The following is a 16319-nucleotide window of genomic DNA, read 5'->3' on the forward strand; positions in this document are numbered from 1 at the left end:
TCTTGACAGCGGTGCTATTTATTAGGTAGAGCTTTTAGATAAATGTAGACATCTTTTGTTGACTGTGATTTCGACTGCCCAAAAAGATAGAAGAGCTGGGTGTGTGTTTATAGTATCTTGTTTTGTTGAGAGGTAACCTTCCTCTGTCATTTACTGTGTAGCTTATTCCTTTGCGTGAATGCGTGAAAGAAATGCATGGCTCTTTATTGTAGATTTGTTTTTGGAGTAAGGCATTACAATCAAAAAGATTTTCTTTTGAACCCCAAGTTGTAAGGTTCCCAAACCAAGGGACCTGCATGTATGCAGAGCACAGCAAGATTAATCTCTCCTAATTAAACAATGACTTTCACTGTACTGCAGGAGTACATAAATTAATTATTTTGGAGAGAAATGATGCTTTTTTTGACCAAGGAATTACAGTCTAACTTTGGAGAACTGAACTCATTTTCATTTCTGGCTGCGACAAGGTGCTCAGACTCTATTCTTTGGACTTCCATCTTTACATCTGTGTATTTAGATTTGAGATTTTCAAGACAGCCATCATTTCTTACTATAAATATGCACATTATCTATTGTAATGGGGTTTCAATCCCAGCAAAGGACTATAGCTGCTAGTTCAAAGCAAATACGTAGTCATCTAAAATACAAGAGAAAATATTGGTATGATAATGATTTAATGATGCCAAATTAAAAGTAAGAATTATCTGATATTGTTGGTATATTGTTATTATTACCTGTGAATTATTTACTACATCTACATTATCAGGAAAAATCTAAGGCCATTAGAGAAAGTACATGTGTGTTTTTAATATGTACTGAAGCTGGTCTAGACTACACGGACCACAGCTTCTGAGAGTAAGAGCCACTAAGATGAAAGTAAAATCTTGTTTTTCTGTAGGTATTTGGAAAAGTGGCCATGAGAGACAACAATCAAATAAACAGAAACAACAATTTTCAAACTTTCCCCCAAGCTGTGCTGCTTCTCTTCAGGTGAGTAAACCTGAACTCTCGCTTGGTGCATCCAATTTCAGTGGTCCAGGAAAAATGTCTATAGAGCTTGTTCTCTGGATTTGCTCTAAATGTGTTTCTAAGTTACAAACAGTTCTCTGTCAGCACATACTGTTTGCAGCTGTATGCTGAGCATCCACTGGGTTCTAATCAGGTGCTGCAGGCCTGAAGTCATTACAGCTCTTGTGAAACAGCTCATTCATGAAGGAGTTGTCTTCTGGTGGAGCCTAAATATAGTCAGCCCTGAATGGCACTATGCAGGTGTTGGGAAAGGGAAAAATGACTTTGTTCCTGTTTTATTCTTTAGAAGGACAGGTAAGCTAGACAGCTTAAAAAGAAAAGATGAAAAGTTGTTGCAAAGATATAAAAATAAACTGTTCTTTACATTTTACGAAGAGATGCTAAGTGGTGGGTGTAACCAGCAGGAGGCATCAAATAAGCAGTAGTTCAAATGTTCTGATGATACAGGTAGCTAAATCTTGATGCAGGTGGTCCTGGGAGATTATGGAATCTCCATCACTAAAGAGGTTAACTGCAGAGTAAACCTGTGTTGGGGGTGCTCAGAATGCCCTGGAGCAAGTGGAGGGAATGATGTGGATCAGGTGTACCTCTGAAGGTGTTGATCTTGATTTTGTGAATGTGGTGCTTGTGGATCTGTATCTCCACTTATCTCCTATACACTTTCTACCCTATTCTAAAGAGAAGGTTCTCTTCTACAGCAGACATGTTTGACAAGATCAAGAGATAACAGACAGAAATCAGAGTGACACAGAGATATCAAAGCCATGTCCTAATAAGTAGATATATCAGCATGTCATAATGCAGAGCACAGAAGCAGTACAGCTAATAGCGCTAACACAGGACTGCCTGTACTGGAGATAGACCAGTGGACAGAGTTCTGTGATCGGTTTGTCAGGATCATTCTGAATGTCTAAGGTAGATGCCAGGAGGACGAGGAAAAGGAGACACAGGGCACCTGTATTCCGCCACACAGCTCTGTCACTGCTGTGGTTTCATCCATGCTTTGCATGTTAGCTGACTCGACTGAAATGATGTGACATTTTTTCCACACTCACTGTAGATCTCTGAGAAATCTGAGTTAATGTATGGGATATGCAGAAGTTGTTCTCTATATGCATATCACAATGAAGATCAATGCTTTATAGACGCTATTATACTTTTGTACACAACAGCTGCTCGGCAATAATTATTTAACTTGTAAATCACAGGTTGGGGTGCAAAATTTTCACATGCAAGACTTTCTGGTGCATGAGTGTGCTCTGTCATGTTTAAGCTTCTCATTTTTGAAACATACCCTATAATTTTTAATTAGTTCCTACTCTGAGGAATTTATGATCTGTTTTCACGTTTCTACATGTACAGCTCCAGGCATTTTATTGCAACTTAACAAATTATAAATACATTTTTAGTTCATTTTGATCAACTAATACATCATTTCTCTTTGTGACTTTATAAAGGTGTGCAACTGGAGAAGCCTGGCAGGAAATCATGCTGGCATGTTTGCCTGGAAAACGCTGTGATCCAGAATCTGATTATAATCCAGGGGAAGAATACACATGTGGAAGCAATTTTGCCATCATTTATTTTATCAGTTTTTATATGCTTTGTGCATTTTTGGTGAGTTCAGCTGGTGATTATTATCAGAAATAAGTTTTAACTTTTTGAATTTCTTCTGAAATAAAACAGCAATGAAGTCAGAGAATGATGTAGAATCCCATATCTAAAATATTTTTGCAAGGATTTGTTTTTCGTACATGCCTCTAGATCCTGTATCCTATGCTGCATGCCAGCAAGTTCTCATGTACAAAATATCCTTGTGACCCCAGGCCTTCCTGTAAGCCAGGAGTGGTTGCTTGCACATTTGAAAGCTAAGGTGATCATCTTTTCACCAGGTATTATGTCATGTCATTTTTCAGTAATGCCATTAAGTGTCATTAATAATGAAACTGCAGTTCATTTGACTTAGTAATGCTATATCAGTATTATTTAAACTTCACAGAATTGGTATGTGTCTCTACAAGTGTGTTCCAACTGTGGCACGTGATCCGAACTATAAACTTTCTTCCTAATGCACAGCATAATTAATTATTTGTTCTACAATAATCTCTGAAATACGTTTTTCCCCATCGCAGGTGCCTTGGCTGGTTGATTTGTTATATTCACAGTTCTGTTCTCCTGGCAAAAGGAGATTGAACAGAATCCTGAACCACTGTAAACATAACCATTCAGTGTCATCTCTTATGTTAATGAAACATATGCAGAAATCTCACTGACATGTCACTGAATCTTATGAGTACGAATATGCAATGTGTCACTCAAGTGTTGTATTCTTTGCTCTGGTCAGTCAAGGAAGAGAAACAAAAACAATAAACAGCCTGTGTCAAAGACTGAGTACTGCACAGCAGAATCATACTCTTGTCATCTGGTTGCTTGATAGAGTTCAATTGGGCAGTTAAATTGTCAGCAAGTATTTTCTGTGATATTCAGTAGTATTTGCCAAAAATCATTATTTATAAGATCAATTTATTTAACTGCTTAAATTCTGCACCTTCTACCTTATAAAGTTATTTACTGAAAATATTTGTGCTTTAAAAAAATTAAATGCCAATCTGTGTTCTTAATTGCTTTTTAGATAATAAACTTATTTGTGGCTGTCATTATGGATAACTTTGACTATTTGACACGTGACTGGTCCATTCTGGGTCCTCATCATTTGGATGAGTTCAAAAGGATATGGTCAGAATATGACCCTGAAGCAAAGTAAGTTAGAGCATTTGTCTGGTAGGACTTATCTGTTACAAATACGGAAAGCAGAGCACAATATATACTTTGAGAATGTATGTGTATTTGGTAATTGATATGTGTTGGTTCTAGGGGAAGGATAAAGCATCTTGATGTGGTTACGTTACTGAGACGCATTCAGCCACCACTTGGTTTTGGCAAATTATGCCCTCACCGGGTGGCCTGCAAGGTAGGTTCTACCCTTTTTCCTTTGTAGGTTTCTTTCACTGTTCAAACATTCATTTGTTGAACTCTGCCAAATACTTATTGTCTGCACAGTAATTCTGTTTATTCACAAGATGTCCACTCTCTAGTTTTCCCAATTTTCTGCAGGCCTGACTTACATCAGCAATATCAGTATCATTTCTTTCAGGGTAATCATTTGAATTTATTGCCAACATAAAATCCTTGACAGAGCACCAAAATAAAATGAGTTGGTCTGTACATTTGTCATTAGTCTTTCATTGTGATATATACAAACTAATTCAACCCAGCATTGATGGTGACCCAGTAACATTTCTGGTTTCGTTTCAATCCCAGGGAGAAAGTGGTAGTTTACTTTAGTTCACAGTTTAGTTTTCATTAAGTATTTGTACAGATGCCTTCATGGAACATTTGCTTCACATGAAACATAGAACTGACACTGAAGGGAAGATGATAAACCATGCAGAAATGAATAACAATGTCCAAATAATATGCAGAAGTGAGTGAGAATACTGAAAATTAACGGAAATTGAAAATAAAGTAAAATTTGTTAGGAAAGATGTGTAATTTGGATGACAATTAATTGCATTTTAATATAGAAGTTGAAAAGCAACTTAAAGTTGCTTTATTATATTATTCGAGGAATTCAAAACTATGGCCGTTCTAGTTTTAGCAGTTTCAGTAGAAATCAGATGGCACATTAAAGGACCCTCACAAGAGCTCTGTGCTTTGAGTTTTCTGTACTTGCATTATTAATAGGCAAGCTGGTATATAAAACACTAGGGTCAAAAGGAGTGCCAAAACCCATGAAAACTATTGGTCAGTTCTAGCTTTGGTAGAAGCATTAGTATCAGAAATAGGTGATAATGGTGTTTATTACAGACAGCTGGGATAGAAGGCTCAGTGTTTTTTGAAGAGTTCCATTATGTTATGCCTCTCAGTGATATTATTTGATTATGTCACCATTTCAGAAGTGAAAGTTAAAGAAGTTTTTTTTCCTTTTTTTTTTCACACAAAGTGTTCTTTTCTTCTTCACAGAGGTTAGTGGCCATGAATATGCCACTAAATAGTGACGGAACCGTCATGTTCAATGCTACTTTGTTTGCTTTGGTTAGGACTGCTCTAAAGATAAAAACAGAAGGTAAGGTTCTTATCTGCCAAGCCTTTATTGCACTTGTCAGGAAGTGCAATGAGGAAAAGCTAGAAATAATTACTTTTGTTGAACATGAGTAAAGCTCCTTAAGTCTCAGTGGATTTGGTTTGGTTTTGTGTCATGTATTGTTGAGAATGATTTCTTAGAAAATAAAAGGGGATTCTGAGGCCAGAGCCCAAGCAATATTAGAAATTATGGCATGCTTTTACCTGGTCAGTTAAAAACACTTAGCAGTGGTGCAACAGGAGTCCTACTGCTAGAATGAATGAGTTCCCCCTTCTACTCAACCAAGGTGCTTCCTGCTTACTGCTCTTTAAATTAGCATCTTGGATCCCACATTAGTGCAACTGTGGCTTTTGCAGCCTTGAAGGTGACATCCCCAGGTTGGTGGAGGCTAGTTCTTATGGGGCTGAATGGGTTTCTGTAATTTGTATCAGAGGGAGAAGCCCTGAAAATGTGTTATGTTCAAGGGAATTTTGCTTTTTATTTTATATATTTTTTATTTTACTTTCGTTTCTTCCTGTTTCTTGTCTTCTGCTGTTCTCAGTAGAATTTGAGTTCCATTGCCAAGAGCGCACCAGTTAAGCCTCCTCAAGCAACTCTGTGGCTTGAGAGAGCACTGCAAAAGATGCTCACCTGAATCTGCAAGCCTGCAAAGTTGAGAAATTACTGTGAATAGACAAAAAAAAAAAAAAAAAAAAAAAGTCAGCTTTGGATCAGGAAAGATGTGGCTTGCAGAGTTGTCATGTACTGCACAATTTATGCAGAAGGTATTAAGCAGTGACAGAGTAGAGCCAAGATCTGTAAATTGCTGTTGACCTGAAGAACTCCAAACTTGAAAGCCGCTAGGAGTTCATCCTATTACACATTTTCTTCTCTTTAATTATTGTAGTATCCTTATCTGCTACTTCATGGAGCTTAGGCTGTTGCTTGCAGTCTTTATCAGTCTTTATATGGATACAACTAATTAATAGCCAAAGGATCATTCACTGCAGCTAATTTAAACATAATTATCATCCTGTATGTCTCTATTTCGTTGCCACAGGTAACCTAGAGCAAGCAAATGAAGAACTTAGAGCAGTTATAAAGAAAATATGGAAGAAAACTAGCATGAAATTACTTGACCAAGTTGTCCCTCCGGCTGGCGGTCAGTGTGATAAACTTTGCCATATGCTCTTCTCTTTTCTTTTTGGCCTTTGTAGATTGGTAGGGACTAAAGAAATAAAATAAGTAAAATTTGAAATGATAATGTCATTAAAGGACAACAAACAATAATAGCAAAATAATACAGAGAATATTATATCCTGTTACGTAGATAATAAATGTAGGACTAATTAATACAAATTCCTTAGATCAAAAAGAAAGAGGAAAATATATTTAATGTTCATTTTCTTGCTTAACAAAAACAAAACAACAAAACCTTATTAGACCAAAATTTAGACTTAATTTCAAGTAATTCAGTGGAATAATCTAAAGTTAGTTTTATTTCAGTGCCTTCAGCAAAATAATATGTATTTTTTACTAATTAAGCTTGACAATGTACACTGCATTTTAGCTGATATCCTTGTATATGTTGAATACTTCTGGGAGGAAACTAGAAAAAAATTTAATTGCAAGACTAAAAATATTTTTTTCTGCTAAACTGATAAAGCAAGAGGCTAAACTATCTCAGTTACACTAGCTTAAACCAGAGTAGTTCCACAGCCAACACATAATGGAACTGGTTCAGATTTATGCCAGTATGACTGAGGTATGAATATGGCTCATGTAAAAAAATATCTAAATTATCATACCAATGTGTTTACAAGAGGTATGAGGCACGTATATTGTTTCTACGTGCAGTGAGATGACATCAAATATTTGTAATATTTCTTTTTAAATATATATATTCCAATATATATATTTAGAGTTTTTCAATATATACATTTTTACCAATATGCTATAGCATAGGTCTAGGTGACATTATACTTGCTTTTTCAAGTTTTAAAGGTGCAGGATCTGTTGCACTGTCCATTCATACCCAGAATAGATGTGTCTAGATGTCCAATATACCGATCCACTGTAATCACCTGGTATTTTTTGTAGATTATTGTACTTTTATAGTGTTACAGCAGCTTTCAAGACTGATCAGGCTCAGGTTTGGAAGCAGACTCAAGATCCAGGCCCGATGGTGGTGGAGGCTGATCCCTTTCTGAAGGTGACACTCTCAGTCTCTAGGGGAGGAGGAGCATGCTGGCTGCCCCGCTGTTCAGCATGACCCCAGAAGCAGCATTAGCTTGGTCGCTGCAGGGAGCCACGTGCTACTGGTGTGGTGGCTGCCAGCTGATAGTGGGGATTAAGACAAAGATCTAGCTAATTTGACGATCCAAAGGGGAACTGATACTGCACATTTAAAACAATTTTTTTGTGTTCTACTCTGTTGTTTTCAGCTTTACACCTAGTTGCTTGCATGGCATAGATGAATTGCTTTGTTATTGTTGTAACTATGTGCTTGAGCTTTTTCTGCAGCCTCTGTTCCTTTCAACTATGAGTCTTTCCGAATATTCTGAAGCAATTCTGTTTTAGGGTGGTGGCATGGAATTGGTGTTGCCTCTTGCCAACTTTATTCCCCTACATTTTTTTATTGAAATAGATATGCATGCTTCAGAATAGCGAGCTGTGCCTGCCTAAACCAATCTGACAAAGAATCTTTAAAGATCACATTCCTAGAACTAATCTCACACAGCAACTCACTGTTAAATTCAGTTTCATCTCATTGCTGAATATTAGCTGTATATTTACTTTCAGCTATACTAAAATCCGTTGCTAATATTTCTTCCACAAATTTAGCTCTTCAGTGTAGCTAGAACAACGAAAATCTGGGTCACAGTCTGCATGATAAAAACCTGTATGGCTTCAACAGTATTAACAAGGACATTTTGGGAAGTCATAGAATCATTAAGGTTGGAAAAGACCACTAAGAGCATCTAGTCCAACCATCGAAGTCCTTAAGATTCACCAATTTTCAATTTCATTTTGACTTCATTTCTCTACAGGCCTCATTAAGACTTACACAATAATTGAAAATAGTGTAACCTATCTCCAAAAAAAAAAAAAAAAAAAAAAAAAAAGAGGAATACAGCTATTTTACATTCATATGCCATAGGAGTGTAAAATAGCTTAGTATACAGAAAAGTAGATTGTTTCTATCAAAGCTTAATATTTGATAGAAAATTGTATATGACAGTAACACCAGTGACAGCTGATAAATAACAATCTGCCAAGAGACAGGTTTTCAATATAAGTCAACAAAGCATCCAAATTCACTGTACTAGAATCACATGTACTTACAAGTATTGGGCTGTTTGTGATATTTTTCTCAAATACTACTTTTGCTGGTATTACTGAGTGCTAGATCCTTCATGTGCCTGTGATCATGCCTCCTGAACACAAAGAGAACAGATCAATCATTTGCAGAGCAGAATGAAAACAATCCATAAAGAATTTCGTTTTAATTTTTTTTGCTTAATTATAAATAGATGCACCAGAAATGGGCAGCCAGCTAAGTGTTGGTACTGGCTGAATAACTCATTAATATAATTTAATTAAACTGTTAAAAGTTAGCAACAGATTTTCAGGAAAACTGAAGGTGCTTCGCAAGAACATAGAATGAAAGTCAAAAGCCTGAATGTATAAATGTGTTAATATTCCTAGGATACTACAGAGTAAGAGAAAGACATACCACCCGCTAAAGATTCACCTGCTTTCTATTCTTTAAATTCCCCAGTCTCCACCTGCAAGCCCATTTAATCCTGCCTAATACTTTTTGCCCTCTTGCAATAACTTCCTACTGAAATGATTCCTTTTGCTGTCCCCACTTGTAGCTATAGTTCTGTCAATACTGTGGTCAGTTACGCTTAGCTGCCTCCCTCCCTGTCCATATCTGGCTCTGTGTGTCAAGGATGGCCAAGCTTCAGTTCTTGTGTGCACGTGTCTGCAATACAACTGACTGTGCCTGTGAAGTACACATGCATCTTGTTTGTACATACAGACTTTGGCATGCACGATTCAGGAAACTGGTAATGCATTCAACTAATATGCTTATTAAAAAAAATTGGTCTGTGTCCTCAGCAATTAATAGGGCCCTTCATTTGTGCATATTGAGACTTTGGAGGTATGGTTGTCTCAGGTACAGTCAGTAATCATAGCCTGTCTTGAGACATGCTCTAAGTGCAACCCATGGTAGTGTATGTTATATCGAGTCTGTCACTTCTATGTGCGTGTTCCTTCTAGGAGCCATTTGCTATATCACTTCCTCAAAGAGTTCTGTCCAAATAGTTGAAACAAAATAATACAAAGGATGGGGAAAGACTCATCTGGGGAGTTTGACCAAGGATGCATTGCAGAAATGAACGGATTCAGCTAAGCTAAGGAAGGCAAGTTTAGATCAGATACTTTATAAGAGATCTCTTCTGAGTACAAAAGATCATGAGGCTCCAGAGAAGCTGCCAAGAGAGATCACAGATGATCATCAGAGCAAAATCTCACACAAAAAATTAAAAATTAGATTAGGGGAGTCAGTAAAAAAGCTTTTCTACTGCTGAGACTGAATTGGGACACTGGGGAGCTTTTCCTGTGAGCTTGTGGAGTCCTTGCTTCCCAGTGGGAACTGGAGGCACTCAGCCCTTGAAGAGAGGTCGGTATTTGGCAGAACAGACAGACTAATGTGCAAAGACATTTCCTGTGGCAGGCTGGTCTTCCAGCCAAGACATTTTAAGGCAATTACTATAGTAGGCTCTGATATCTTTAAAGAAATAAAACGCTGGGAGAATACATCCCTGGTGCATTTTCCTGAAATTAAAGCTTGTCATAGTTTCTCATATGCATACAGCCTACATCAGACATTACAATGAAATACATCCTGTGAACTCTGGAGGGAGCTTGTTTTGAATGATGAGGATTCACTTGGGGACAGATTTTGTCACAGAGACAGAAGCAAGTTTTAACAGTTTTACACGCAAATTGGATTTCCCCATCCTTTTTATTGATGTGAAAGCAGGTCATGAAAAGTAGAAAGTTAATAATGTTTAAAGTAGCAAAGGCCACGATACTACAGGTAAAAATACTGTTAACAGTTATTAGTGAGATACATTGGGACAGGTTATTGTTAAAGCTAAAACACAAGGAGAATATTTTATTCAAACACTAATTATGATGTTACAGTAAATGATGGTCACTTTAAAAATATCACTTGCGAGGAGAAAATCTTGCTTGACAAGATGTGTTCATAGGTAAGAAAGAAAGATGAACAAAGCAAATGAAGTTACCTCTCAGGTCTGCACTCAACCTTTGTTAGAGAGAAAAAAACACTGAGATAAAACTTAGGAAAAAAAGAAAGTAATAATAATAATATTTTTCTTCTATGAGAAATATGTTAAAATATGTATGAGCACATTAGATTTCCTGTGTGCAACCAAGCAGGTCATGACAGCATAACCCAGATCCCCAGGTGTGTAAGCACCTGTCTGTCACAAGGATGACTGGGATGACAGAGACTTACTGTCAGGATGTGGAACCTGCCAGGGGCTACCAGTCTTCCTTTCTGTAGAGCTCTACCCAACCAGTTGCAAATAGCTGTCTTGGTATACTGCAAAAATGTGGAAGATAGGTAACACAGCAGAAAGAGAAAAAGCTAGCTTTGTGCCAGATAATTATGGGGGAAAGAAATGTGTGAGAACAAAAGCAATGTTTTTGAATAGAAAACTATTCCTAGTTTTCTGGCAAGCATATTACATGTCAGGAGATCAAACGTACACAACTGAATGATTGAATGGAACATGCTTACATGCTATGAACTAGGAGATTTTGGTATCATAAGGTACCTGTCTTTGAACTTTGAAAACTTTGAAATTTGGATTCTTTTCTCAATAGTGACTCTAGAAAATGGTACTTTTTACTGCACTTACTGTCTGTGTATCTTTTGAACTGTACAAAATTAATTGACATGAATTATCTTCATATCTATCAGCATTTCAGAGGTGGTACAGTACAATAATATGGGGAAGCAGGACATGTGTTTCATATTCACTTTTATCACCACCTGACTGGGAGGTGGCTAAGGACCAAATCTTCACTTAAGCAAGAGCCTCACAGAAAATGTGTGAAATTGTAAACACTGTGAGATTTCAGTTTAGAGTCAGCTTTCTTGGGTGACAGCAAGAGAGCAAAAGATACAGCCCAACTTGAGTATCTGGGATACACAGCCAATTCAAAGTGGAAGAAGCAAAGCAACCTATAAGGTTGTCAAAGTCCTTACATAATTACACAAATACTATATTAATACACTTATCAAGAAATTTTGTAGCAACGAGAATAAAAAGTGAGATATTTTGAGCAGGACTTTTTATATAGAGAAACTCTTGTGTAAGTCACAGTAACTCTTGTTTTAATTCACTTATTTCAACTAATGAAAGCCAATATTTGAGTTTCTATGCGCATACAAACATGCTGATGGTTTTGTTAGAAACTTCCATGAACTAACCCACAGGTACGTGAGACTTGGTGAAGTGTTGTATTTTCTTCTTTAAGGATGAGTGCACTTAACTGACTGAGCATAACCTGCTTGCTAAAACATTGCTTTAAGCTAGCTAAAGGTCCCATTATTGTAAGGTGAAAGTGTAGTGCCTATTGCATCCGTCACATTTCTTCCCCCAAATCAGATATGAGTGTGCAGGCTATTGCCAAATGTGCTGACTTGGGAGAGATCTGTCTGGTCTGTTCATTTAGATGATGAGGTAACCGTGGGGAAGTTCTATGCCACCTTCCTGATACAGGACTACTTTAGGAAATTCAAGAAACGCAAAGAACAAGGACTGGTGGGGAAATATCCTGCGAAGAATACCACGATTGCTCTGCAGGTGATTTTGTTTTTACATTTTAACTAACCATTTTGTGAGCTTGACATACCAGGTAGATGAATGTTGATGGTTGTGCAGTGCTGCAAGGATTTTGTTTAGCTGGGACTCTTTGTTCATCAGAAAAGTAAAACATAATCCTGCTTTTCTGTCTGTAACAAGGTAAGTGCAGTACGTTATTCTCTGTGGATTACTCAAATGGTAGCAACAGTTATAAGATTTCTCAACCAAAAGAGTTGATGTAAAAATCAGATAAATGATGTTCTAAGCTACTGTTTCCATTATTTGTTTCACTGTTCTTTTCTTATGTTCCTACCACATCTTAAGCCAGTTCTCAGAAAAGAACCTGACAGGTGTTATCTCATAGTAAAGAAATTTTTGTATGGTATTGTTTTGCTTCCTAATTCTCATTGTTCTTGTGTTTTTGTTTTTGTTTTTTTTTCCATTCACGATTACTGGTGAAATTACTTCCTATCAGCAGTTTCAGTGTTCAGGACTTAACTTCCTATAGAATTAATATCAGCATGCTATATTAATGCCATGTACTTCTGCCTGTCTCTTAAAACAAGCTCTCAGATGGAAACCAGGACTGTAGACAGTGCTCTTTGACCTCTTTCTCAGGAAGCCTGCAGCAAGCTGTCCATTGAGTATAAGTGATCTGGAGGTTATAGTTTGAAAGATTCTATCTGGGTATACCCTTTGTGTTATAAACTTTGAAACGGAAAAATGGGAGGCTGTCCTTAAATAATTCCAGACATCATTCACTGCATTGTTTTATTGGATTAGGACTTTATTTCTGTTACTGGGCCTTAAGAAGAGAAGAAAAGCAACTAGTTTTGAAATGATAAGCGGTAATTCATGTTAGCTATCTACTAATGATTTTGTTGCATTGGGTACACTCCTAGGGCATGAGTCACAAAATTCCTTAGGGTTGGATTGCTCACAATGCCTTTCTTGTCCTGTTGACTGATATTTATGCATTAAGAAGGAATATAACCTAGCCCTGGTCTTTGTTCTGTAGCAGTAATTAAAGAGATGGCTTTCTGTGGTGACGGAAATGTGTATCGAGCTGAACAGGAGTCACATTGCCAGTAAAGATAAATGTTAAGTGAAGCATGAACAGGTTTAATTACTTCCATCTACTGTGCAGAGCGAATGATGAATTAATTTTAGCCTAAACTATGTAATATTTCCATCTAGGTTTTACATTTACTTACACATAACCCTCTTCGTTAGCAGGTGCAAATAAAAGTTGATAGATGTTTCTCTTCGTATCACAGATAAACAAAACAGTCTATTGAGCAGCACTTTATTTGGGGGATATACTTCAGGTTATCTAATTACACTTCTTCTCATGATTCTTTTTAAACTAATATCAACAACTAGCTAGGGGAAAAAAAAAAAAAAAAGCCCTCTAGTAAGCATCAGCTGAGGGGTTAACAAGTTTCGCTCAAGTTCAATTTAATTGTCTCCTGTGTTGATGTTGCATTCACAGCAGGGCTTAGCTAGAAGGGAGTCTGGGTTTGAGCAAAAGTCCAGAGCTTTTGTGTTGCTGTAGAGCAGAGCTCAGCCTCAGCACTGGAGGATGGACTCGATGGAGATGAGTAACACTGGGGAATCAAGACTGGGCTACTATGTCTCTTATGTTCACTGCTATAGCGTAGGTCTATTCAGCTATTCTGCATGCTTTCTTTCTTTAGGAGTTTTGGATTTTTATTCTGTTCATACTAGCTTCAGCTTATTTTTATGTTGTATCAGTGCAGCTGTGGTGTTGGGGGTTTTTGTTTGTTGTTTTCTTCACTGTAAAAGAAGCAAGTAGTAAAAACATGTTTGTTTTCTGAAAGTAAAATGGTTTTATGAAGAGTTTCATAGTTATATGCTTTCAGCACTGTGAAATTCTTAGACATAAAAATTAAGAATTCACATTTGTACTTTATTTCAGATCCAGTGAGTATATATAGCAGTATACGTAACTATCCATCATTTTTCTGTAATCTAGGAAGCAGAGCTTATAAATGTCACTTCCATTTCCTGATATCACTGTAAAATGCCTCAACTATGGAGCACTGTTTAAATACTGTGGTTATAGTGATTCTCATTTGAACCGTTGCATTTACTCATATTAATGTAAGCTTAAACTTCTTTATGTGTAGGCTGCTTCATACTTCAAGACAGATTTGCACTTGATTCACACATAGAGAAAATCCTTTTTTGGTTGTTCCAATATTTATGAACACTGACATGCTTTTCTAAAAGTTCTGACTTTGGGCTCTTTCATCATACAGAATCTTCTTGCTGTAAAATGAAGATCAAAAATGATGTGATTGTTTTGTGAATGACGTAGATGTATAAAATTGATCTTAAAACTACTTGGTAGTAGTTAAAAATAATCTTTTTAAAATATTTAACTTTCTAATGCTCCCACGTTTAACTTTTACACATTTTTGTGTTTTGTTGCATGGTGCTTTTCAGGTATTTTTAAGGTGCTCTCCCTCTGAATGACCAATTCAGAGATACATTTATCAGTCATAGGACATTTTTTCCCACTGAGGGACTCCTACAGTTCTGTTACTTCAGCATATAAAAGCACACATGTCATCTCAGTGCTGTGCCACTGACAGAGGCATCATTAATCGTCTCTTGAGATGTGATCCTAGCACACTGTCTATTAGTGCTGAGTGCTTTGTGCTTCGTGACATCTTGAAAGAATTGCAGGTGCTATTGTGCCTCATAAAGCACAGCTGCACAGAATTGTTGTGTTAATTTCAAGGCATCTTGTATATTTAGAAGAAAGCCTATTTAAAGCCATGCTTGGTTTTATCATGTAATTAAGTTGCTCAGAGCACTAAGTGTCACTGGTTTGCTAACTAACTGTTGGACTGATGCATCTCATCTTTCCCACACAACAAATTAAGCAACAAAGGCATCAGAAATTAAATTTTGCAGAGAAAATGTCTGAATAAGAAAAACACTTTTGCAAATGTCCTGTGAAATCTTTAGAATAGAATTAGATGCAGTCAAACACAGTAGCATGTATCTCTTTTTTTCCTCCATTTCAAAGAAACATCAACAAACCTGAGTAGAAACAACAGCTGCTCTCTTGCAGAGCAGCATGAATAATTTAGTGTGCAGTTTTGATTGTTATCCCTTTACAGCTAGTGGCTGAACATCACTTGCATGTGTTTTATCTGCTCTGTTATAGATCTTTCCATCTTCTAATGCCTTTGAAAACAAAGTTTGCTGAAAGCTACGGGGTAAATGTACATAAATATTGACTTCCATATGCAAAAAAGAAAATGCGTATCCACTAAAAATGTACTTATAGGTAAAAACAAAATGTTGTATCAGTCCATACTTCCCTTGTGGTCTTTGCAGAAGACTTTAAAAGTGGTTCAGAGGAGCAATATTCCTACTGCCAGATAAGTATTTTTGCATCAGTCCAACTTCAGCGGTAGTTGTTCGGCTCATGTCTCAAGGTATGGTCTTCTTATCAGCAAGGGAATTTGTCTCACAGTGCAGAGCTCTCCTGGCACAAAAATTGTTCTTAGATTGCTTGGAATACTTTATTGTACTCTGCTTGAAATAGGGCAGTACATGGGAGTGGTCATTTTAATGACAGAGTTGGCAAAATTGTTGATGAATCTGTTAGAGCAAATAAGCTGATGAACGTCTTAATTCTGCAAAAAAGTATTGCATGTAGCACCTATGGCTTTGGAACTGAGAATATGAGAGGTCAGAGAATAAAGCTGATTGTTTTAGCTAAACCAGCAGATACATGTTTATGTACAGTGATCCAGGTTTTACTATTCTGCTGCTGGTTGTGTCATTGCAAGAGATCTGTCATAGGCAAATTAGTGATGCTGAAGAGAAATGAGATGATAAAAGCTGCCTGCTTTTATTTAGCCTTCATTAAGAGGGAGTAATTCTCCAAGAAATAAACCAGAAGGAAGTGGGACGTGTAATTGAAATTACGTGACTATTGAATATGTTGCTGACAAACATATGCCTTTTCTCAGCATTCAGGCATACATTTATGGGACGTTGTATCTGTTTGTCAGACAGGAATATAAGCTGGTAGTTTTTACCAGTCAAAATTTATAATACTGCTGTCTTAGAGTGTTGTGTTCACAGACAGGCATAGCTAGAAGGGAGGCTGGGGTTGAGTGAAAGCCCCCAGAGCTTTCGTGCAGCTGTAGAGCAGAGCTCAGCCTCAGCATGAGAGGATGGGCTCAGTGGAGATGTGTAATGCTGGGGAACCA

At 37.0% G+C, this 16319-nt stretch overlaps 1 protein-coding gene across 22 annotated transcripts in view; it reads left to right on the forward strand.

Moving 5' to 3' along the window:
• Positions 1–16319, forward strand: part of CACNA1D (calcium voltage-gated channel subunit alpha1 D) — a 165734-nt gene that overhangs the window by 137836 nt on the left and 11579 nt on the right. For all 22 annotated transcript variants that reach the window (XM_040646100.2, XM_015292987.4, XM_015292996.4 and 19 more), the window contains 7 exons: positions 899–990; positions 2487–2646; positions 3662–3789; positions 3904–4000; positions 5053–5155; positions 6213–6314; positions 11933–12063. In XM_040646100.2, coding sequence (XP_040502034.1) covers positions 899–990; positions 2487–2646; positions 3662–3789; positions 3904–4000; positions 5053–5155; positions 6213–6314; positions 11933–12063 — 813 coding nt within the window. The remainder of the gene's footprint in view (positions 1–898; positions 991–2486; positions 2647–3661; positions 3790–3903; positions 4001–5052; positions 5156–6212; positions 6315–11932; positions 12064–16319) is intronic.

This window comes from Gallus gallus, chromosome 12 (assembly GCF_016699485.2).
Source record: "Gallus gallus isolate bGalGal1 chromosome 12, bGalGal1.mat.broiler.GRCg7b, whole genome shotgun sequence".
Classification (NCBI taxonomy): Eukaryota; Metazoa; Chordata; class Aves; order Galliformes; family Phasianidae; genus Gallus; species Gallus gallus.